At 46.1% G+C, this 24,215-nt stretch overlaps 2 protein-coding genes across 3 annotated transcripts in view; one reads left to right on the top strand and one right to left on the bottom strand.

Annotated features, from left to right (window-relative positions):
- ncf4 (neutrophil cytosolic factor 4) overlaps positions 1–17,923 on the bottom strand; it is a 36,049-nt gene extending 18,126 nt beyond the window's left edge. The window contains 6 exon segments of one of the 2 annotated variants that reach the window (NM_001146354.1): positions 11,097–11,148; positions 12,017–12,144; positions 12,990–13,060; positions 16,511–16,670; positions 16,874–16,958; positions 17,696–17,870. In NM_001146354.1, the coding sequence (NP_001139826.1) occupies positions 11,097–11,148; positions 12,017–12,144; positions 12,990–13,060; positions 16,511–16,670; positions 16,874–16,958; positions 17,696–17,727 (528 nt within the window). In that variant the 5' untranslated portion in view covers positions 17,728–17,870. 2 annotated transcript variants of the gene reach the window in all.
- LOC106564386 (parvalbumin alpha) overlaps positions 1–24,215 on the top strand; it is a 39,893-nt gene that overhangs the window by 4,627 nt on the left and 11,051 nt on the right. The gene's annotated exons all lie outside the window — the stretch shown is intronic.

Consider the following 24,215-nt stretch of genomic DNA (forward strand, 5'->3'; position numbering starts at 1 on the left):
CGAGCCGACAAGGTACAAATCTGTTGTTCTGCCCCTGAACAAGGCAGTTAACCCATTGTTCCCCAGGCGCCGAAGACGTGGATGCTGATTATGGCAGCCCCCCGTACCTCTCTGATTCAGAGGGGTTGGGTTAAATGCAGAAGACACATTTCAGTTGAAGGCATTTAGTTATACAACTGACTAGGTATCCCTCCTTTCCCCTTCTGATCCAGAGTCATGAGATTACTTGATGGTAAAGTGCTCGTTTCCCCTAGTGACCCGTTTTGAAGGCATTTCCCAACGTCCTCAGGACATGGATAGAAGCCCAACTTCAAAGTCAATCTTGAATGACCTGGCTGGATAAGTAACATTCTCTCCCAATAAACACAGGGTGTGGAAAAAGTTGTGACAGGAATTTCCTTAGCGCTCTCTCACACAAACACACCCTCTCTTTAGTTGTTTCTCTTTCTCTCTCCATCTCTCTTTCTATCACTCTATCCTACAGTCGACAGTCAATCACGGACTACAAAAGACAAATCAGCTCCGTCGCGGACCACGATGTCTTGCTCCCAGACAGACTAAACAACTTCTTTGCTCGCTTTGAGGACAATACAGTGCCACTGACATGGCCCGCTACCAAAACCTGCGGACTCTCCTTCACCGCGGCCAACGTGAGTAAAACATTTAACCGTGTTAACCCTCGCAAGGCTGCAGGCCAAGACGGCATCCCCAGCCGCGTCCTCAGCGCTTACGCAGACCAGCTGACTGGTGTGTTTACGGACATATTCAAATCAACCCTTATCCCAGTCTGCTGTTCCCACATGCTTCAAGAGGGCCACCATTGTTCCTGTTCCCAAGAAAGCTAAGGTAACTGAGCTGAATGACTACCGCCCTGTAGCACTCACTTCCGTCATCATGAAGTGCTTTGAGAGACAAGTCAAGGACCATATCACCTCCACCCTACCTGACACCCTAGACCCACTCCAATTTGCTTACCGACCCAATAGGTCCACAGACAACGCAATCGCCATCACACTGCACACTGCCCTAACCCATCTGGACAAGAGGAATACCTATGTAAGAATGCTGTTCATCGACTACAGCTCAGCATAGTACCCTCCAAACTCGTCATTAAGCTCGAGACACTGGGTCTCGACCCGGCCCTGTGCAACTGGGTCCTGGACTTCCTGACGGGCCGCCCCCAGGTGGTGAGGGTAGGAAACAACATCTCCACCCCACTGATCCTCAACACTGGGGCCCCACAAGGGTGCGTTCTTAGCCCTCTCCTGTACTTCCTGTTCACCCACGACTGCGTGGCCATGCACGCCTCCAACGCAATCATCAAGTGTGCAGACGACACTACAATGATAGGCTTGATTACCAACAACGACGAGACGGCAAACAGGGAGGAAGTGAGGGCCCTCGGAGTGTGGTGTCAGGAAAATAACCTCACACTCAACGTCAACAAAACAAAGGAGATGATCGTGGACTTCAAGAAACAGCAGAGGGAGCACCCCCCTATCCACATCGACGGGACAGTAGTGGAGAGGGTGGAAAATTAAGTTCCTCGGCGATCACAACACGGACAAACAGAAATGGTCCACCCACACAGACAGCGTGGTGAAGAAGGTGCAGCAGCGCCTCTTGAACCTCAGGAGGCTGAAGAAATTCGGCTTGTCACCAAAAACACTCAAACTTTTACAGATGCACAATCGAGAGCATCCTGTCGGGCTGTATCACTGCCTGGTACGGCAACTGCTCCGCCCACAACCGTAAGGCTCTCCAGAGGGTATTGAGGTCAGCACAACGCATCACCGGGTGCAAACTACCTGCCCTCCAGGACACCTACACCACCCGATGTCACAGGAAGGTCAAAAAGATCATCAAGGACAACAACCACCCGAGCCACTGCCTGTTCACCCCGCTATCATCCAGAAGGCGAGGTCAGTACAGGTGCATCAAAGCTGGGACCGAGAGACTGTTAAACAGCCATCACTAACATAGAGAGGCTGCTGCCAACATACTGACTCAACTCTAGCCACTTTAATAATGGAAAAAATGATGTAATAAATGTATCACTAGCCACTTTAAACAATGCCACTTTATATCATGTTTACATACCCTACATTACTCATCTCATATATATATATATATATATATATATATATATATACTGCTCAAAAAAATTAAGGGAACACTAAAACAACACATCCTCGATCTGAATGAATGAAATAATCTTATTAAATACTTTTTTCTTTACATAGTTGAATGTGCTGACAACAAAATCACACAAAAATAATCAATTCCAATTTATCAACCCATGGAGGTCTGGATTTGGAGTCACACTCAAAATTAAAGTGGAAAACCACACTACAGGCTGATCCAACTTTGATGTAATGTCCTTAAAACAAGTCAAAATGAGGCTCAGTAGTGTGTGTGGCCTCCATGTGCCTGTATGACCTCCCTACAACGCCTGGGCATGCTCCTGATGAGGTGGCGGATGGTCTCCTGAGGGATCTCCTCCCAGACCTGGACTAAAGCATCCGCCAACTCCTGGACAGTCTGTGGTGCAACGTGACGTTGGTGGATGGAGCAAGACATGATATCCCAGATGTGCTCAATTGGATTCAGGTCTGGGGAACGGCGGGCCAGTCCATAGCATCAATGCCTTCTTCTTGCAGGAACTGCTGACACACTCCAGCCACATGAGGTCTAGCATTGTCTTGCATTAGGAGGAACCCAGGGCCAACCGCACCAGCATATGGTCTCACAAGGGGTCTGAGGATCTCATCTCGGTACCTAATGGCAGTCAGGCTACCTCTGGCGAGCACATGGAGGGCTGTGCGGCCCCACAAAGAAATGCCACCCCACACCATGACTGACCCACCGCCAAACCGGTCATGCAGGAGGATGTTGCAGGCAGCAGAACGTTCTCCACGGCATCTCCAGACTCTGTCACGTCTGTCACATGTGCTCAGTGTGAACCTGCTTTCATCTGTGAAGAGCACAGGGCGCCAGTGGCGAATTTGCCAATCTTGGTGTTCTCTGGCTAATGCCAAAAGTCCTGCACAGTGTTGGGCTGTAAGCACAACCCCCACCTGTGGATGTCGGGCCCTCATACCACCCTCATGGAGTCTGTTTCTGACCGTTTGAGCAGACACATGCACATTTGTGGCCTGCTGGAGGTCATTTTGCAGGGCTCTGGCAGTGCTCCTCCTGCTCCTCCTTGCACAAAGGCAGAGGTAGCGGTCCTGCTGCTGGGTTGTTGCCCTCCTACAGCCTCCTCCACGTCTCCTGATGTACTGGCCTGTCTCCTGGTAGCGCCTCCATGCTCTGGACACTACGCTGACAGACACAGCAAACCTTCTTGCCACAGCTCGCATTGATGTGCCATCCTGGATGAGCTGCACTACCTGAGCCACTTGTGTGGGTTGTAGACTCCATCTCATGCTACCACTAGAGTGAAAGCACCGCCAGCATTCAAAAGTGACCAAAACATCAGCCAGGAAGCATAGGAACTGAGAAGTGGTCTATGGTCACCATCTGCAGAACCACTCCTTTATTGGGGGTGTCTTGCTAATTGCCTATAATTTCCACCTGTTGTCTATTCCATTTGCACAACAGCATGTGAAATGTATTGTCAATCAGTGTTGCTTCCTAAGTGGACAGTTTGATTTCACAGAAGTGTGATTGACTTGGAGTTACATTGTGTTGTTTAAGTGTTCCCTTTATTTTTTTGAGATGTATATATATATATATACTCTGTACTCTATACCATCTACTGCATCTTGCCTATGCCGTTCGGCCATCGCTCATTCATATATCTTTATGTACATTTTCTTATTCATTCCTTTACACTTGTGTGTATAAGGTAGTTGTTGTGAAATTGTTAGGTTAGATTACTTGTTAGATATTACTGCATTGTCGGAACTAGAAGCACAAGCATTTCGCTACACTCGCATTAACATCTGCTAACCATGTGTATGTGACAAATAAAACTTGATTTGATATCCCTACTCTTTCTCCATCTTCCCCTCTCTCACTCTTTATAAATCACACATTCAATCTTTTCCGCTCCCTTTTTCTGTCTCACCCCTTCCACCTCTCTATCTCAGCCCTTCCCCCTCTCTCTCTACCTCTCTCACCCCCGTCCTCTCTCTCTCCATCTCTCACCCCTTCCCCCCCTCTCTCTCCATCTCTCTCACCCCTTCCCCCTCTCTCCCTCCATTATCTCTTCATCAATCTCTGTGTAAATCAGTGTGGAACAGTGTACCACACACAGATGAATTACAGAGATGATATTATCTGGTATTAACATTAACACAGGAGCTGACTGTAGAGTGTGTGTGATTGGGGATCTATATTTAGCAGAGAAGATCAGAAAAGGTGAGTGTGTGATGGTGTATGTTTCACAGTCTAACACACACACACACACAGTGAGATTTCGAATGAGTGTGTGTGGGTTTTACTTTGATGAGAATGATGATGATAAGGCATACGGGCACAGCACACACACACCTGGTTCATCCAAGTCCATACCTATCACACTTCAAAAAGACCCCCCCCCCACACCATCCCTCAACCAACCCGCCCCCCACACACCAACCATTCCTCAACCAACCCACCCCACACACACCCACCATTCCTCAACCAACCCGCCCCACACACCCACCATTCCTCAACCAACCCACCCCACACACACCCACCATTCCTCAACCAACCCGCCCCCCACACACCAACCATTCCTCAACCAACCCACCCCACACACACCCACCATTCCTCAACCAACCCGCCCCCCACACACCCACCATCCCTCAACCAACCAACCCACCCCACACACACCCACCATTCCTCATCCAACCCGCCCCCCACACACCCACCATTCCTCAACCAACCCCCCCACCATCCCTCAACCAACCCACCCCCCACACACCCACCATTCCTCAACCAACCCGCCCCACACACACACCCACCATTCCTCAACCAACCCGCCCCACACACACCCACCATTCCTCAACCAACCCGCCCCCCACACACCCACCATTCCTCAACCAACCCGCCCCACACACCCACCATTCCTCAACCAACCCGCCCCCCACACACACCCACCATTCCTCAACCAACCCGCCCCACACACACCCACCATTCCTCAACCAACCCGCCCCCCACACACCCACCATTCCTCAACCAACCCGCCCCACACACCCACCATTCCTCAACCAACCCGCCCCCCACACACCCACCATTCCTCAACCAACCCAGAGTATCACATATAGACCTGCCTTATAGACCCTGGTCTAAAGTAGTGCACCTAATCCAACTATAGACACATATAGACCTGCCTTATGGGCCCTGGTCTAAAGTAGTGCACCTAATCGAACTATAGACACATATAGACCTGCCTTATGGGCCCTGGTCTAAAGTAGTGCACCTAATCCAACTATAGACACATATAGACCTGCCTTATGGGCCCTGGTCTAAAGTAGTGCACCTAATCCAACTATAGACACATATAGACCTGCCTTATGGGCCCTGGTATAAAGTAGTGCACCTAATCCAACTATAGATCGAACTATAGAAATGTGGCCCAAGGGTCACGGAGACCTGTGATCTAGAAGCAGGTTCCCCAGAGGACTGATTAACACCTGGTCAAACTATAGAGTCATGGCTCTAGGGTTAAGGAACCAGGGGGATAGTGTCAGAGTAGACCTAGTGGTCTAACTATAGAGTCATGGCTCTAGGGTTAAGGAACCAGGGGGATAGTGTCAGTAGACCTAGTGGTCTAACTATAGAGTCATGGCTCTAGGGTTAAGGAACCAGGGGGATAGTGTCAGTAGACCTAGTGGTCTAACTATAGAGTCATGGCTCTAGGGTTAAGGAACCAGGGGGATAGTGTCAGTAGACCTAGTGGTCTAACTATAGAGTCATGGCTCTAGGGTTAAGGAACCAGGGGGATAGTGTCAGTAGACCTAGTGGTCTAACTATAGAGTCATGGCTCTAAGGTTAAGGAACCAGGGGGATAGTGTCAGTAGACCTAGTGGTCTAACTATAGAGTCATGGCTCTAGGGTTAAGGAACCAGGCGGATAGTGTCAGAGTAGACCTAGTGGTCTAACTATAGAGTCATGGCTCTAGGGTTAAGGAACCAGGGGGATAGTGTCAGAGTAGACCTAGTGGTCTAACTATAGAGTCATGGCTCTAGGGTTAAGGAACCAGGGGGATAGTGTCAGTAGACCTAGTGGTCTAACTATAGAGTCATGGAGATCTAGGGTGCCTTATGGGCCCTGGTCTAAAGTAGTGCACCTAGTCTAGATATAGACACATGGAGATCTAGGGTGCCTTATGGGCCCTGGTCTAAAGTAGTGCACCTAGTCTAGATATAGACACATGGAGATCTAGGGTGCCTTATGGGCCCTGGTCTAAAGTAGTGCACCTAGTCTAGATATAGACACATGGAGATCTAGGGTGCCTTATGGGCCCTGGTCTAAAGTAGTGCACCTAGTCTAGATATAGACACATGGAGATCTAGGGTGCCTTATGGGCCCTGGTCTAAAGTAGTGCACCTAGTCTAGATATAGACACGTGGAGAACAGGGGGGACTGATTAAAACCTGATCTAACAATATAGCTATGGCCCTAGGGTCACCTCACCAATGGGAGGGAGTCACACGTTCCAATTACACTCTTAACGACCCATAACTTAATGAATGCGTTCAGCTCGTTTAACACAGCCAGCCAATAGGGAGGGAGTTTTACACAGCTAGCCAATAGGGAGAGAGTTTTTTTGTTTTGTCTTAATTGGATGACCCACTTCATGGTTGGCTTGGGTGAAGTGAAGGATCATGGGAGGATATAAATGGTGCTCTTGAGGAGGAGGAAGGCACCTGAGCGGCTGGTTGGGGGGTGCGTGTGTGTGTGTGTGCGCGCGCGTGTGTGTGTGTCCTGTCCCCACTTAAATGGTTAATAATCAAACTGTGCCATTGACACAGCAACCAAATCTAGAGCGATTCTGCCAAAAATGAAACTTCATTCAAGACATCAAGACATGACCACACTAGAACACAACTCTCTCCCTCTATGTCAGCTTTTGCACTGTCAAAGACAAAAGACAAACCTCAACACTTTCTCACCCTCTTACTCTGACCAAGACTGGCTTACCTAACACTAGCTACTAGTGCATACCTAACATTACCTAGCGCATCCCTATGGCTCATCGCCTCGACTGGGTAACAACGCTAACATTACCTAGCGCATCCCTATGGCTCATCGCCTCGACTGGGTAACAACGCTAACATTACCTAGCGCATCCCTATGGCTCATCGCCTCGACTGGGTAACAACGCTAACATTAGCTAGCACATCCCTATGGCTCATTGCCTGTGTGATTAGTGCCATCCATCTCCACGTCGGGTCACTGATGATAGCGTACCACATACACACCTGGCCATTGATCATAGTTTAGATTACATCTAATGGACTTCAGTTCACATGACCAAATGCAGATAACAGCCTGAAGCACACACACACACACACACACACACACACACACACACACACCTTATTTAAACAACAAGCTCTCACAGTCTTACTGTAGACATCCAAACCCTTGTCCATAAATGTCAAATTTCGAAAGTTGAGTTTAGGCAATAGTTCCCAATGGTTAAAGGATAGGGTTAAGGGTTAAGGGGTAAAAACGAAAATAAATAAACGAGGTCCTATCACTGGGATTGAACACGCGACCCTCGGAGCCGCCCGTCCACCATCCCCGCCCACAACGCCATAGTAAAACCCAAGACAACTTGATGGTAATAGCGCTCACCGTTGCCCCTAGTGGACGGTTTTGAAGTCATCTTTTCTTTTTACGTCCTGCTTACCTGGATGGTCTCATTTGGCAGTGGATGTGACCTGGCTGTATATAACAATTCCTACAGTCCAGAAGAGAGTCATCATCCCACTGTCATAACTGTCTTTACTGACGTTATGGAATCTGTGTGTGTGTGTGTGTGTGGGTTAACTCTTCGGTCAGAGATTGTGCAATGTGTATTGACTAAAAGCCATTTTCTCTGCAAGGATTTTAAACGACCACTGACGGCCACTTTAGACCAGGTCCTCGAGAGTAGACACACACACTCTAAACAAGGTCAGCCAAACACAGCCACTAACCTATCCCCACCCTCACACACACGCGCGCACACACCCCATATCTCCCTCTCCAGTCCAGTTAAGACGGCAGTAGAATTTAAATGGTGTTTTTCTTTCATTTTTCCTCTCTATCTCTCTCTCTCTCTCTGGCATGACCAGAATGAGAACAGGGGGAGCTAAAAAGAAAGGAAAACCTTTCCCAAGGAAAGACGACGGGAGCGAGGGATGAGGGATGGAGGTAGCCTTGGAAAGAGAAATGAAAGGATGGAGAAAAATAGGGGAGAGAAAGTAAAAAAAAAAAGCTAAATTATGAGAAGGTGAGGGAGAAAATGAAGGAGAGAGCGTGACAGAGGATGGATGGAAAGAGAGTAATGGGAGAGGATTAAAGGAGTGAAACAGAATGAGAAACCACTCTGAGGACAACGGAGTCACAGACTCAGGGGGGTGGAGAAACAACCTCTGTTAATGACTCCATTGGGTATTTTCCAGGAAGACATAGACCTATAAAGAGACTAGTCAATTCTTCAGCTAGAAACCAAACAGATCTACACTACCGGTCAAACGTTTTAGAACACCTACTCATTCAAGGGTTTTTCTTTATTTTGACTATTTTCTACATTGTAGAATAATAGTGAAGACATCCAAACTACAGAATAACACATATTGAATCATGTTGAACCAACAACAAAAAAGTGTTAAACAAATCAAAATATATTTTATTTTTGAGATTCTTGAAATAGCCACCCTTTGCCTTGATGACAGCTTTGCACACTCTTGGCATTCTCTCAACCAGCTTCATGAGGTAGTCACCTGGAATCCATTTCAATGAACAGGTGTGTCACGATCGTCGTAATGATTGGACCAAGGCGCAGCGTGAGTAGCGTTCCACATCTTTATTATAAAGTGAAACTTCAGCAAAAACAAAACAATAAACGAACAAACAAAATGTGCCGCTAATGCTGTGCTCACAGGCACCTACAAAAAAAACAATATCCCACAAACCCAGGTGGGAAAAACTTCTACTTAAATATGATCCCCAATTAGAGACAACGATTACCAGCTGGCTCTAATTGGGAATCATACAAAACACCAACATAGAAAAAAGAAACTAGAACCCCACATAGAAAATATAAACTAGACTAACCCCCAAGTCACGCCCTGACCTACTCCACCATAGAAAATAAGAACTCTCTATGGTCAGGACGTGACAAGGTGTGCCTTCTTAAAAGTTAATTTGTGGAATTTCTTTGCTTCTTAATGCGTTTGAGCCAATCAGTTGTGTTGTGACAAGGTTGCCCAAATAAATGAGTAACAGACACATCTCAACATCAACTGTTCAGAGGAGACTGTGTGAATCAGGCCTTCATTGTCGAATTGCTGCAAAGAAACCACTACTAAAGGACACAAATCATAAGAAGAGACGTGCTTGGACCAAGAAACACGAGCAACAGACATTAGACCGGTGGAAATGTGTCCTTTGGTCTGGAGTCCAAATTTGAGATTTTTGGTTCCAACCATAGTGTCTTTGTGAGACGCGGTGTGGGTGAACGGATGATCTGTCACGAGTTACTAGGCGTGGTGGTAGAGTCAAGCGCAGAGAGCAGTGGTGAAGATAAACAACTTTTATTCTTCCCGGCACAAAACGGTCAACGCCAAAACCAACGGGCGCGTAAAACAAATGACCAACCCAAATACAATGGACAAAACAGTCCGGAGAGAGAATAACAGTACGTAAGCCAGCACATCCAAAAATAAACACAACAGTAAACGTAATCCCGCACAAACCTGGGCGGGCTAAGCAGGCTTAAATAAAACACAAATCAAGAACACAATAGGGAACAGGTGCAACCAATAAGACTAAACAAACAGAAAAGGAAAAAGGGATCAGCGGTGGCTAGTAGGCCGGCGACGACGACCGCCGAGCACCGCTCGAGCAAGCAGGGGAGCCACCTTCGGTGGGATTCGTGACATGATCTCCGCATGTGTATTTCCCACCGTAAAGCATGGAGGAGGAGGTGTTATGGCTTTGCTGGTGACACTGTCTGTGATTTATTTAGAATTACCAGCATGGCTACCACAGCATTCTGCAGCGATACGCCATCCCATCTGGTTTGGGCTTAGTGGGACTATCATTTGTTTTTCAACAGGACAATGACCCAACACACCTCCAGGCTGTGTAAGGGCTATTTTACCAAGAAGGACAGTGATGGAGTTCTGCATCAGATAACCTGGCCTCCATAATCCCCCGACCTCAAACAAATTCAGATGGTTTGGGATGAGTCAGAAAAGCAGCCAACAAGTGCTCAGCATAAGTGGGAACTCCTTCAAGACTGCTGGAAAAGCATTCCAGGTAAAGCTGGTTGAGAGAATGCCAAGAGTGTGCAAAGCTGTCATCAAGGCAAAGGCTGGCTATTGAAGAATCTCAAATATAAAATATATTTTGATTTGTTTAACACTTTTTTGGTTACTACACGATTCCATGTGTTATTTCATAGTTTTAAAGTCTTCACAATTAATCTACAGTGTAGAAAATAGTAAAAATAAAGAAAAACACAAATGAGTAGGTGTTCTAAAACTTTTGACCAGTAGTGTATGTTGATGTTTAACTACAATGTTTTGTGTAATTCGCACCTGATTGTGTGTTGTGTGTGTGGAGGGGCTGTCCTTCATATGACCCTGTACTGTGGTTACTTCAAACAACATGCTAACTGTCATTGATCACAATGTTACATGGTTGCTTGTTTATGTGGTTGTTATGGTAACATGTTGTGTTATAGTGACAGGGTTTTGGTATTGTGGGTAAGCGTGAAGTCCGTAACCAAAGCAACAGTTTTACAGTACTGTAGGCCTATCTCAGCTCGATCGAGAGATAGATAGATAGATAGAGAGATATATATAGAGAGAGAGAGAGAGATAAAGAGAGTGAGAGAGATCGAAACGGAGGGTTAAGGGGAAAAAAGAGAAGTACTGTAGGCCTACCTCAGCTCTGGGGGAGGAGAAGACATCTGTCTGGTTGGTTTTGACTGTCTTCCTGGAGAGAGAGAGAGGGGGGGAGAGCGAGAAATAGAAAGGGAGTTTTAACATTTCATCGTACTGTCAGAGATGACCGTTTAGAAAATGTGAAAAACCCATGCGGTGAGTGAGGTCAGAGTCCAGAGAGGAAATAGAGAGAGTCCTAGTTTACATCACTTCCTGTTGAGAGAGTCCCTAATTAGCACATAACAAGTCCTTAGTTACCACATCTCCTAACGGGGAACTCTGACAGCCTCCCAAACAGCACCCTATTCCCTACATAGTGCACTATGGGCCCTGGTCAAAAGTAGTGCACTATATAGGGAATAGGGTGCCATGTGGGACTCACTCCATGACAAGAGAGAGCAACCCATCAGGGAAGTGAACATTAGAGGAAACTACAGTGGCCTTCAACTCTCTGTTACAGGACTAAGTGAAGGAGGTTCAGAGGTCAAGCAGTCTCAGTAATGGGTGGTACCCAGAAAGTGGAAGAAGAAAGAGTTCTATTCATGTGAGACTGTGGTGCAGTGAACTCTGAATGAGTCAACAGTACAAAAGAAGTATGGAGGGAGCAAGTTGTTTTTGGGGAGTAGTAGCTGACTGCTACAGAGTCCCAGAGTTACAGGAAGTAGGCAGCAGCAGTAGTGATACGTTGAAACAGTATTACTGTGGTAATATACTCAAGCAATAAGGACCATGAGGACGTGGTATATGGCCAATATACCACGCCTTAGGGCTGTTCTTAGCATGACGCAACACGGAGTGTCTGGATACAGCCCTTAGCCGTGGTATATTGGCCATATACTACAAACCCCCTGAGGTGCCTTACTGCTGTTATAAACTGGTTACCAACGTAATTAGAGCAGTACAACTAAATGATAGCTTACACTCTACGTGTAGGGGGTCGGAGGCGACGCAGGGCTCGTGGTTGGTACTGACTGTCTGACTCAGTCTGGTAGAAAAACATCCTGATGGCATCATCCAATAGAACCCAGGTAGGCAGGCCCAGCAACCTCTGATAGAGAGGAGAGAGGAGAGAGAGAGAGAGAGAGAGAGAGAGAGAGAGAGAGAGAGAGAGAGAGAGAGAGAGAGAGAGAGAGAGAGAGAGAGAGAGAGAGATCAAAACGGAGGGTTAAGGGGGAGAAAACAGTATAAAAGAGAAGTGGGTAGTACACTATTAGAAAGACAAATGGCACCATATTCCCTATGTAGTGCACTACTTTTAACCAGGGTCCATTTGGTTGAACTCTGGATGTGTTGACAGTACACAACACAGTGGCGGAGCAACATTGTGACATGAGAAAAAGCACTGGTTAAATTAGGAGATCACTCACTGCCCTTTCAATCTGCGCATACACATACTGAGTGGACAAAACATTAGGAACACCTTCCTAATATTGAGTTGCACCCCCTTTTGCCCTCAGAACAACCTCAGTTCATCAGGGCATGGACTCTACAAGGTGTCGAAAGCATTCCACAGGGATGCTGGCCCATGTTGACTCCAATGCTTCCCATAGTTGTGTCAAGTTTGCTGGATGTCCTTTTGGTGGTGGAACATTCTTGATACACGCGGGAAACTGTTGAGCGTGAAAAACCCAACAGCGTTGCAGTTCTTGACACAAACCAGTGTACCTGGCTCATAATACTGTACCCCGTTCAAAGGTACTTCAATCTTTTGTCTTGCCCATAATCGCTCTGAATGAGAAACATACACAATCCATGTCTCAATTGTCTCAAGGCTTAAAATCCATCTTTAACCTGTCTCCTCTCCTTCATCTACACTGATTGAAGTGGATTTAACAAGGGACATCGATAAGGGATCATAGTTTTCACTCTGTGTATATTTTCCGTATGGCTTACCTTCATATAAGTGTTGAGTTCTGGAATTCTATTCTCTGCAATCTCCTTCTTATTGCCAATGAACACTTTACCTAGAGATACACAAAGACACACCATAGATAGTCTTTCAATGTTTCCCCCTCCAACAAGACCAACCAATAACTAAAACTCTTCCTTTCTGGAAATCGATCAATCTGAAATAACTCATTTCAAGGTTGACAGTATTGCCTTTGGTTGGTTGCATAAATATCAACAACATAATGACATTTTAATTGCATTTCTCATCAGAGTTGATGATATGTTAATGAAACATCCCACAGGCTACAGTGTAGGATCTTCATTTGATCACTCTTTTGTCACTGAGAATTTTCATGCACAGCAGGGAATGAAAACTTGTAGTGTATTCGACGGAGAAAAAGGCCTCTAAAGTTTGTAATTTTCACTTTAATATGTCACACTTGATTTTCCCTAATGAAAAATGTATCAAACCCTACAAAAATGTCCATGAATCATAATCCACATTATAACTCACATTCTTGTTGCTGCAGGATTATTTTCCTGCTGTAGTAAACTGGCTCAAATTAAGAGTCTACATCTGTAGCGTGTGTTCCATATGACACTCTATTCCCCATATAGCCACTATGGGCCCTGCTCTATAGAAGTGCACTACATAGGGAAATAGGGTGCCAGTAAATAGGGTGCCATTGGGACACAGACTGACAGTACAATACAAATAAACAAAGACTGTAGTTGAATGACTGTCCAACCAACGGCTATCTGAGATACTCAAAGCACACACACACACACACACACACACACACACACACACACACACACACACACACACACACACACACACACACACACACACACACACACACACACACACACACACACACACACACACACACACACACACACACACAGCTGCAGGACAACTAGGCCCAACTGAAGGTCACCTAGAACTTCTAGCTGAATATAATGAAGAACATTTAGAACACTCCCCTGAAGTTCTTCTGTGCTCCAATTGTAACGTTCTACATTAGATTCAGCCTCGGCTATTTCCCTCTGCTGCTAAAACTCGTTTAGAGGGAGAGAGAGAGACGAGGAGGGAGGGATGGAGAGAGGGAGTGAGATGGAAAGAGGACAGAGAGAGAGAGTGGGGGGAGATGGAAAGAAGACAGATTGAGAGAGAGAGCGAGGGGGGGTAGAGGGAGGGAAAGAAGACAGATTGAGAGAGAGAGCAGGGGGTAGAGGGAGGGAAAGAAGACAGATTGAGGGAGGGAGGGAGGGAGGGAGGGAGGGAGGGAGGGAGGGAGGGAGGGAGGGAGAGCTAAAACTAATTTAGCCCCATCTAATGACTGTGATCATCTCTATCTCCCACCATCTCTTTCCCTCTGGCTCCATCTCGCTCTGTCTCTCTCCATCTCTTTCCCTCTGGCTCCATCTCGCTCTGTCTCTCTCCATCTCTTTCCCTCTGATTCCATCTCTCTCTGTCTCTCTCCTCCCTCCATCTCTCTCTGTCTCTCTCCATCTTTCTCCATCTCTCTCTGTCTCTCTCCATCTCTCTCCGTCTCTCTCTGTCTCTCTCCATCTCTTTCCCTCTGACTCCATCTCTCTCTGTCTCTCTCCTCCCTCCATCTCTCTCTGTCTCTCTCCATCTTTCTCCCTCTGGCTCCATCTCTCTCCATCTCTCTCTGTCTCTCTCTGACTTCATCTCTCTCCATCTCATTCCCTCTGGCTCCATCTCGCTCTGTCTCTCTCCATCTCTTTCCCTCTGGCTCCATCTCTTTCTGTCTCTCTCCCTCCCTCCATCACTCATTCTCTGGCTCAATCTCTCTTTTCTTTTCATTTGAATGGAGATAAAGAGAACTGATGATTAGTTCCATGATCATCATTAAGCCAATATCTACATTTAAAAGCCGGCCGTTCGGGAGCTTAAACGGCACGTGGCTGTCACTGACAGTCCTCTACTGTAACTCTCTCTGGACTTTAGAGTCTTCATCTCCATTATGTTACTGTGAGAGTACAGAACAGAACAGAACATAACATTGGGAGAGAGAGGGGGGGGGGTGGAGGGGTGAAGGAAAGAGGGAAGGGAGGAGAGAGAGAGAGAGAGAGAGAGAGAGAGAGAGAGAGAGAGAGAGAGAGAGAGAGAGAAAGAGAGAGCACAAGATAATCCTTGTTTTCTAGTGTACACCTGCAGAGAGACACTAATTATTCTGTAAAACAGGTATTCACTCTTGGCAGAAATCCAACTGTTTGGACACAGACAGAAAGATAGAGAGAAAATAGATGAGAGACAGACATATAGAGTAAGAGAGACAGACATATAGAGTAAGAGAGACAGACATATAGAGTCGGAGAGAGGCAGACATATAGAGTCGGAGAGAGGCAGACATATAGAGTCGGAGAGACAGACATATAGAGAAGGAGAGACAGACATATAGAGAAGGAGAGAGACAGACATATAGAGAAGGAGAGAGACAGACATATAGAGAAGGAGAGAGACAGACATATAGAGAAGGAGAGAGACAGACATATAGAGAAGGAGAGAGACAGACATATAGGAAATAGACTGTCAGCCTCTGTCCCATCGATGGTCATCGTCCCCATTCAAAGTCATAAAGCTTTATTGGCAACGATGCTCAGAGCTATCGTAGCCTAATCAATAACAGCCTTGTAACAATGTATTTATAGGAACGAGATGTCTTTCACTCTCTCTCTCTCTCTGTCTGTCTTTCACTCTCTCCCTCTCTGTCTGTCTTTCACTCTCTCTGTCTGTCTTTCACTCTCTCTCTCTCTGTCTGTCTTTCACTCTCTCTCTCTGTCTCTTTGAATTGGCTAATCCCTGGCCCGCTCTCACTCACTCACTCACTCACTCACTCACTCACTCACTCACTCGCTCTCTTCCATCTCTCCTCCCTCCACATCATCCATCCTTTTAAAGTGTCCTTTCCTGTTTCATTTCAATGTTATTCAGAATGTCTTATTTCTCCCTCTGAATGAATCAGACTTTGTAACTGCTGTGTATGTATGTATGTATGTGTGTGTGTGTGTGTGTGTGTGTGTGTGTGTGTGTGTGTGTAAATGCTGAATAAAGTAAAAGTGTTTGGACTGACTGACGTCTTCATAATATCCAGTAATACAGAGAGGGAATAGGAGTCCTGGTCTATCTGATATGGTGTTAATACAGAGAGGGAATAGGAGTCCTGGTCTATCTGATATGGTGTTAATACAGAGAGGGAATAGGAGTCCTGGTCTATCTGATATGGTGTTAATACAGAGAGGGAATAGGAGTCCTGGTCTATCTGATATGGTGTTAATACAGAGAGGGAATAGGAGTCCTGGTCTATCTGATATGGTGTTAATACAGAGAGGGAATAGGAGTCCTGGTCACACACACACACACACACACACACACACACACACACACACACACACACACACACACACACACACACACACAACACCCCTCCACCCCCAGCCCAGCCCTCCCCTCCACCCCCCAACCCTCCCCTCCACCCCCAGCCACCTCTCACCAGGCAGGGTGGGCAGCCTGCAGGTGTTAGGTCCAGATATGTCCTGGTCTCCAGGTGAATACTTCAGCTCCAGCTCACTGTGCAGGTTGAAGAACTGGCTGTACCTCCGGTAGATCAGGTACTTACTACCACCTCTGGTCCTGACCTCCATCACAAAACGCTGCCGGAAGAGAGAGAGATGGGAGGAGAGCAGGGAGAGAGGAGGAGAATGGGAGGGAGGGAGGAAGACGGGAGAGAGAATTCTTACATGAGCTTTTGAGATGCTTTTCACACAATTTTTAGCGTTTAAAACGTTCTCACCATTCTCACTAGTGTGTTATGTGGTCAGTGTCCTGTTAACCACGCATACAGAGGCATACTTACGTAATAGTCGATGAAGCCCTTTTTCTCCTCAATGTCTGCGATGGTGGCACTGATGGGAATGTCGTGCGGAAGCTGGTCAAAATCACTGAGCGAGAGAAGGAAGGAGGAGAGGAGGAAGAGGTGAACTCAGAAGTAAACAAATGCTTAGGTGACGTTCAGCTTCAAGACGTGCTGTATGGCGTCACTAATATATTCAATGGACTGGGATAGAACCCTGGGGGTTATATAACTTCCGCAACATATCAGACAGGTTTGAGCAGTCCAACCGCAGGCTGACGGAGATTCAATTGCAAGGCTTCATGGCACCGATAACTCTCTCTCTCACACACACACACACACCACACACACAGCACCTGTGATGCGAGGAAACACGCGTAATAGCGTACACACACGCATTTATGTAGGGGGAATGTTGCAAAACGAGCCACTCTGGTGACTGTTAAGGAATTTAGTTTAGTTTCAAATTCACAATCGTGACAGATGACTATTGTAGAAAGATTGGAAACGCGCAGCATAGACTATAGAAGAACAAGCTACGACCACAGATAAAAGGGGAAATATCTTCGCTGTTACAATTCTACTGCCTAGTTACTGGCTAAATGCCCAATCTGGCCCTCATCCCATCACAGCCACCTAATCTTCTCCAGTTTCCAATTGGCTCATTCATCCCCCCTCCTCCTCTCACTTCTCAGTCAATTTAACTGGTAAAATAAGGGTTACATAAATACACATTAACAACAGTGCTGGATGCAGAAGTTCACATTCCACAATAGTCCTGTGCTGCCTTCAACAACCGCTGTCACCACTGGCCTCATAACTCACCTCTCGTCTCGTAGTTGCTTGGGCAGCGACATGTTGATGGAGAACGGGCCGATTGAAGAATGAAACTTTCTGATAGATTTATCAGAACACAGTGTAGTCGCACCTCACTTTGACCCTCCTTCGATTAACAGAAACCTGAAGTGAAAATCTGCTACAGACTCACCCAGCGGTTTCATGGAGCGGAACGAACGCGATTAGTAGGCGCAAACAGCCGACAGAGCGGAACGTGTGCAATCAGGAAGCGAAAATCAAGTTCCCCAAAATGATTAGGCTACACGCAGCGCCCGTTTCTGAAGTTTGCTGAGGTGGATGGCGAGGGAAACAGTTGTCTTGTTGTTGTCGAGCCTCTTAACAGAGAATCAAATAAAATAAAATATACTAAATGGTCATGATGCAGATGTAAACTTGCTAGGTTAAAACATATATATATATATATGTCCCTCTCTCACTATTGCTCTCTCGACTATTGTGTAGGTTCGTTCAAGCTTCAAAAGTATGTCAATTACAATGCAACTGGCAACATCAGGCATTGGACAATCAAGCGACTGGCAGAGTAAAATAGCCACTAATTAATAAATGGACCATGTATGTTGTAAATGTCTTCTGTTTTCTGCAGATAGAATGCTTAGCCTCGCACCTGTTCTTAAATCCGCCGTCATTATAAAGGAAGGGTGAGGAGGAAAGGAACCGTTGAAGATCATTTTTATGCAGTCCTTGCAAAACTATCTAATCTGAGGCCTTTGGCCCAGTTGCAACATGTAAAGTAAATTGCTTTTCACTAGATGTCAGGGAAGAGAGCAGTAGAGGTTAGAACAGGGTAGAGGAGAGTAGTAAAGGGTAGAACAGGGTAGAGGAGAGTAGTAAAGGGTAGAACAGGGTAGAGGAGAGTAGTAAAGGGTATCACAGGGTAGAGGAGAGCAGTAAAGGGTAGAACAGGGTAGAAGATAGTAGTAAAGGGTAGAACAGGGTAAAGGAGAGCAGTAAAGGGTAGAACAGGGTAGAGTTAGTAGTAAAGGGTAGAACAGGGTAGAGGAGAGTAGTAAAGGGTAGAACAGGGTAGAGGTGAGTAGTAAAGGGTAGCTAGAGGTGAGCAGTAAAGGGTAGAACAGGGTAGAAGATAGTAGTAAAGGGTAGAACAGGGTAGAGGAAAGTAGTAAAGGGTAGAACAGGGTAGAGGGGAGTAGTAAAGGGAGGAAAAGGGTAGAGGAGAGTAGTAAAGGGTAGAGGAGGGTATAAGAGAGTAGTAGAGAGTAGTAAAGGGTAGAAGAGGGTAGGAGATAGTAGTAAAGGGTAGAACAGGGTAGAGGAGAGTAGTAAAGGGTAGAACAGGGTAGAGGAGAGTAGTAAAGGGTAGAACAGGGTAGAGGGGAGTAGTAAAGGGTAGAACAGGGTAGAGGAGAGTAGTAAAGGGTAGAGGAGGGGTTAAGAGAGTAGTAGAGAGTAGTAAAGGGTAGAACAGGGTAGAGGAGAGTAGTAAAGGGTAGAGGAGGGTATAAGAGAGTAGTAGAGAGTAGTAAAGGGTAGAACAGGGTAGAGGAGAGTAGTAAAGGGTAGAACAGGGTAGAGGAGGGTATAAGAGAGTAGTAGAAAGTAGTAAAGGGTAGAACAGGGTAGTAGAGGGTATAAGAGAGTAGTAAAGGAGGGCATTAGGCGTATTACAAAGGGAAGATCCCAGTTGCATACTGCTCACATCCTCTCTCGTCTCCTTCTCAAACCCCATTGGAGGAGAAGGTCAGAGGGTAGGGACCCATCCAATGGGTTTTGAGTAGGAGACGAAGAGAGAGGAAGTGAGTATGCAATTGAAATTTTCCCATTGGTTATATGGGTTCTGGTCAAAAGTAGTACACTAAATAGGGAATGTGGCATGTGGGACGCAACCATAATATTGCCCTTTCATAGAGAAAAGGAGAGGGGGGAAAGAGAGGGGGCAGAAAGAGAGAGGGGGGAGAAAGAGAGAGGGGGGAGAAAGAGAGATGGGGAGAAAGAGAGAGTGGGAGAAAGAGAGAGTGGGAGAAAGAGAGAGGGGGAGAGAAAGATAGGGGGAAGAGAGAGTGGAAAGAGAAAGAGAGAGGGGGGAGAGAAGGAGAGAGGGGGGAGAGAAAGAGAGAGGGGGAAGAGAAAGAGAGAGGGGGAGAGAAAGAGAGAGGGGGAGAGAAAGAGAGAGGGGGAGAGAAAGAGAGGTGAGGAGAAAGAGAGATGGGGAGAAAGAGAGAGTGGGAGAGAGGGTGAGAGGGAAAGAGATGTGGAGAGGGTGGGGGAGAGAAAGAGAGGGGGAAGAGAGAGTGGAAAGAGAAAGAGAGAGGACAGAGAAAGAGAGAAGGGGAGAAAGAGAGAGGTGGGAGAGAGAGGGGGAGTGAAACAAAGAGGGGGAAGAGAGAGGGGGAGAGAAAGAGAAAGGGGGAGAAATAGAGAGAGAGAAAGTCACTTTACCAAAGTACATAGTCAGTATGTCCATCTCCTAACTGCATATCTAAATCAGTTATTCAGGCATCTTGTAGAGGGAACAGTCAGCAGTGTACACTGAATGTACAAAACATTAAGGACACCAGGTGAAAGTTATGATCCCTGTCGCTTGTTAAACCCACTTCAATCAGTGTAGATGAAGGAGAAGAGACATGTTAAATAATCATTTTTAAGCCTTGAGTCAATTGAGACATGGATTGTGTACATGTGCCATTCAGAGTGATTATGGGAAAGACCAAATATTGAAGTACCTTTGAACAGAGTATGGTAGTAGGTGCCAGGCGCACCAGGTTGTGTCAAGAACTGCAACGCTGCTGGGTTTTTCACGCTCAACAGTTTCCCGTGTGTATCAAGAATGGTCCACCACCAAAAGGACATTCAGCCAACTTGACACAACTGTGGGAAGCATTGGAGTCAACATGGGCCAGCATCCCTATGGAACCCTTCAATATTAGGAAGGTGTCCTTATTGTTTTGTACACTCAGTGTATGTATGCGTGGGCGTGCGTGTGTGTGTATATGCGTGTGCATGTATGTGTGAGTGTGTGTGTGTATGCATGCATGCTTATATCCTTGCCAATATCTGGGCATTTAAAGAGATGACAGAGGACATATCGATTCCCTCTCTATTCTCATACTGTGTGACCGACTGACTACACGGACACTTTGAAACCGAGTGTGTGTGTGTGTCAAATCTCCCGTGATGAAATGTAGATATGTATTTGGACACAAGTGGTGAAGCCCATAATAGACACACACACTAGGCCCATAACTTGGCTGTTCCAAGCTTCAGACATCCAAGTGTGTATTTAACACCAAGGTCACATCAGTTGCTCTGTGTGTGTGTGTGTGTGTGTGTGTGTGTGTGTGTGTGTGTGTGTGTGTGTGTGTGTGTGTGTGTGTGTGTGTACGTTTTACTATACTTTTTAGTACCAGAAGTCCTCACTAGAATAGTAAACCAACAAAAATTGAGAGAGGTGAGGACATTCTGCCGGGGTTCACTATTATTTCACACCCAGAAAAGGAGAGAAGGGAGGCCCCAAGGAATCATTCCTAAATACATTTTACTACAGAAGAACATGTTATAATGTAAAACCTAAGATGTGTTCAATAGATTATGTCCCAGGATGTTTTAAATGGAACACTCTTAGAAATAAAGGTGCTATGTAGAACCTTAAAGGGATCTTCGCCTGTCCCCATAGGAGAACCCTATTAATCAACCCGTTTTGGTTCCAGGTAGAACCATTTTGGTTCCAGGTAGAACTCTTTTGGGTTCCATGTAGAACCCTTTGTGGAAAGGATAACCCTTTTTTGGAACCAAAAAGGGTTATCCTAGAGGTACTGCCAAAGAACTCTCTTGGAACCCTTCTTTTCTAAGAGTGTACAGTTCTAACTAGACGTTTTCTAACTCCTAAGTATTATGTGATTATGAAGTATGGATTTTAGGGCCCCTACTAAACATAGTATGCAACACCATAAAAGCTAGTGTGTGTGTGTCAATGTAGGCTACATCAATCTCATACGGTACTTCAAGATCTCTCTCTCTCTCTCTCCTCTCTCTCTCTCTCTCTCTCTCTCTCTCCTCTCTCTCTCTCTCTCTCTCTCTCTCTCCTCTCTCTCTCTCTCTCTCTCTCTCTCTCTCTCTCCTCTCTCTCTCTCTCTCTCTCTCTCTCTCTCTCTCTCTCTCTCTCTCTCCTCTCTCTCTCTCTCTCTCTCTCTCTCTCTCTCTCTCTCTCTCTCTCTCTCTCTCTCTCTCTCTCTCTCTCTCTCTCTCTCCCCTTCTTCTTCCCTTCATCCCCTCTGGAGGTCTCCATGTTACCAAGGTAACGGAGTTTCAGCATCGAGTGCCATGCGTGTCGGTCGAGTGTTCCCGTTAGACAGACTGTGTGTGTGGCATGTTATTTTCTTTGGCTTTGTATTGTAATCCAGACATGTCCACTAAAATATGAAACCATAGGGCATAGCCTCAGACACGCTCACAATATACACACTGAGTTGTAACCCATATCGCACCTGTCAGAGGGTGTAATGCTCCACCTGCGGCTGAAAAGCACTTGGACCATTTAAAACTGAGCTGCTTTCATTCTCTCTCTCTCTAGAATGAGTTGACTCTGTCCATCTGTCTTTCTGTCTCTGCCTTGCCCTTCATTAACCCTCTATCCTTCCGTTGGTCCGTCGTCTCCTTATTTAACACAGACAGACTTACGTTACTGTTTCCGCCTCTATTTCTGTCTCCCTGCCTCCCTCTCTCTCTCCTTTTCCCCCTCTCTGTAGCATGTCCATACTTTAGGAAAGTGCTGATGCAGGGTAATGCAATAGAGGGGGAAACAGCACGATGAACAGAGAGAAGGAATGGGGGAGACAGGGAGGGAGGGAGACAGAGAGAACAGAACAGGAGGAACGGGGGGGGGGGGGGGGGTCAACCAATATGGAGAGAGAGAGGGAGAGAAAAAGAGTTGGGGAGAGAGACAGACAGACGGCTGTGGCCCAGGCTTTTGACTCCCTCTTTGTGTCATAGGGAGTATGTCTGGGATATTACACACACACACACACACACACACACACACACACACACACACCTTTGACAGTGAGCAGCCACAGAGAGATGGATCTAGCTCTGCTGGCCTTGGTTGCCAGCAGCTGGCGAGAAAGACTGATAAATATAGTCTGAGGAAGATGAGAAGGACGAAGCAAGGGATGAGGGGAAGTGAGAGAGGGGGAGCCTTTTACAGAGATTGAGGGAGAGATAAAGGATAGAAAGATACAGATTGACAGAGGGAGATGGGGAGAGAGATACAGATTGACAGAGGGAGATGGAGGGAGAGATAAAGGAGAGGTAGAGAGGGAGAGATAAAGAAGACAGGTAGAGAGGGATAGAGGGAGAGTTGAGTCTGTCCAGGACTTGTGAGGCGTCTGTTTCTCAAACTAGACACTCTTAATGTACTTATCCTCTTGCTCAGTTGTGCCCTGGGGCCTCCCACTCCTCTTTCTATTCTGGTTAGAGTCAGTTTGCGCTGTTCTGTGATGAGAGTAGTACACAGCGTTTCTGCAGCTTTTATTTCAGAATAAAGTTATTTGTTTCTGCCCATTTTGAGCCTGTAATCGAACCCACAAATGCTGATGCTCCAGATACTCAACGAGTCTAAAGAAGGCCAGTTTTATTGCTTCTTTAATCAGAACTACAGATTTCAGCTGTGCTGATATAATTGCAAAAGGGTTTTCTAATGATCAATTAGCCTTTTAAAATGATAAACTTGGATTAGTTAACACAACGTGCCATTGGAACACAGGAGTGATGGTTGCTGATAATGGGCCTCCGTATGCCTATGTAGATATTCCATTTTAAAAATCTGCCGTTTCCAGCTACAATAGTCATTTACAACATTAACGTTAATGTCTATTTATGATCAATTTTATGTTATTTTACTGGACAAAAAAAAAACAAGGACATTTCTAAATGACCCCAAACTTTTGAACGATAGTGTACATATTATGTAAATAAACCATTTTATATCAATTCCTTCCAGCTAGGCAGAGAGGGTGTAGAAACAGGTTATCAAGCAGACTGCTGAAACAGGCTACCAAGCAGACTGTAGAAACAGGCTAAGAAGCAGACTGTAGAAACAGCCTAAGAAGCAGACTGTAGAAACAGCCTAAGAAGCAGACTGTAGAAACAGCCTAAGAAGCAGACTGTAGAAACAGCCTAAGAAGCAGACTGTAGAAACAGCCTAAGAAGCAGACTGTAGAAACAGCCTAAGAAGCAGACTGTAGAAACAGCCTAAGAAGCAGACTGTAGAAACAGGCTACTAAGGTCAGCTGTATTTTCTCTGTATTTTTCTCTGTATTTTCTCTGATACTTGATTACTAGATTTCTTAGATTAAATCAGACTATTTTGAGGGAGTATGCGATCACACTCATTCGGGTCACCTAGCCAAATTAGGCTAGCCGCCAGCAGAACCGAAGCATGTGGAAGCCTTGAGCAAAAGAGAGAGAAGGGGGGGAGAGAGAGAGGAGAGAAAGAGAAGGGGGAGAGAGAAAGATGAAGGTAGAGAGTGAG

The sequence above is a fragment of the Salmo salar genome, chromosome 12 (genome assembly GCF_965601325.2).
Source record: "Salmo salar chromosome 12, fSalSal1, whole genome shotgun sequence".
NCBI classification, from domain to species: Eukaryota; Metazoa; Chordata; class Actinopteri; order Salmoniformes; family Salmonidae; genus Salmo; species Salmo salar.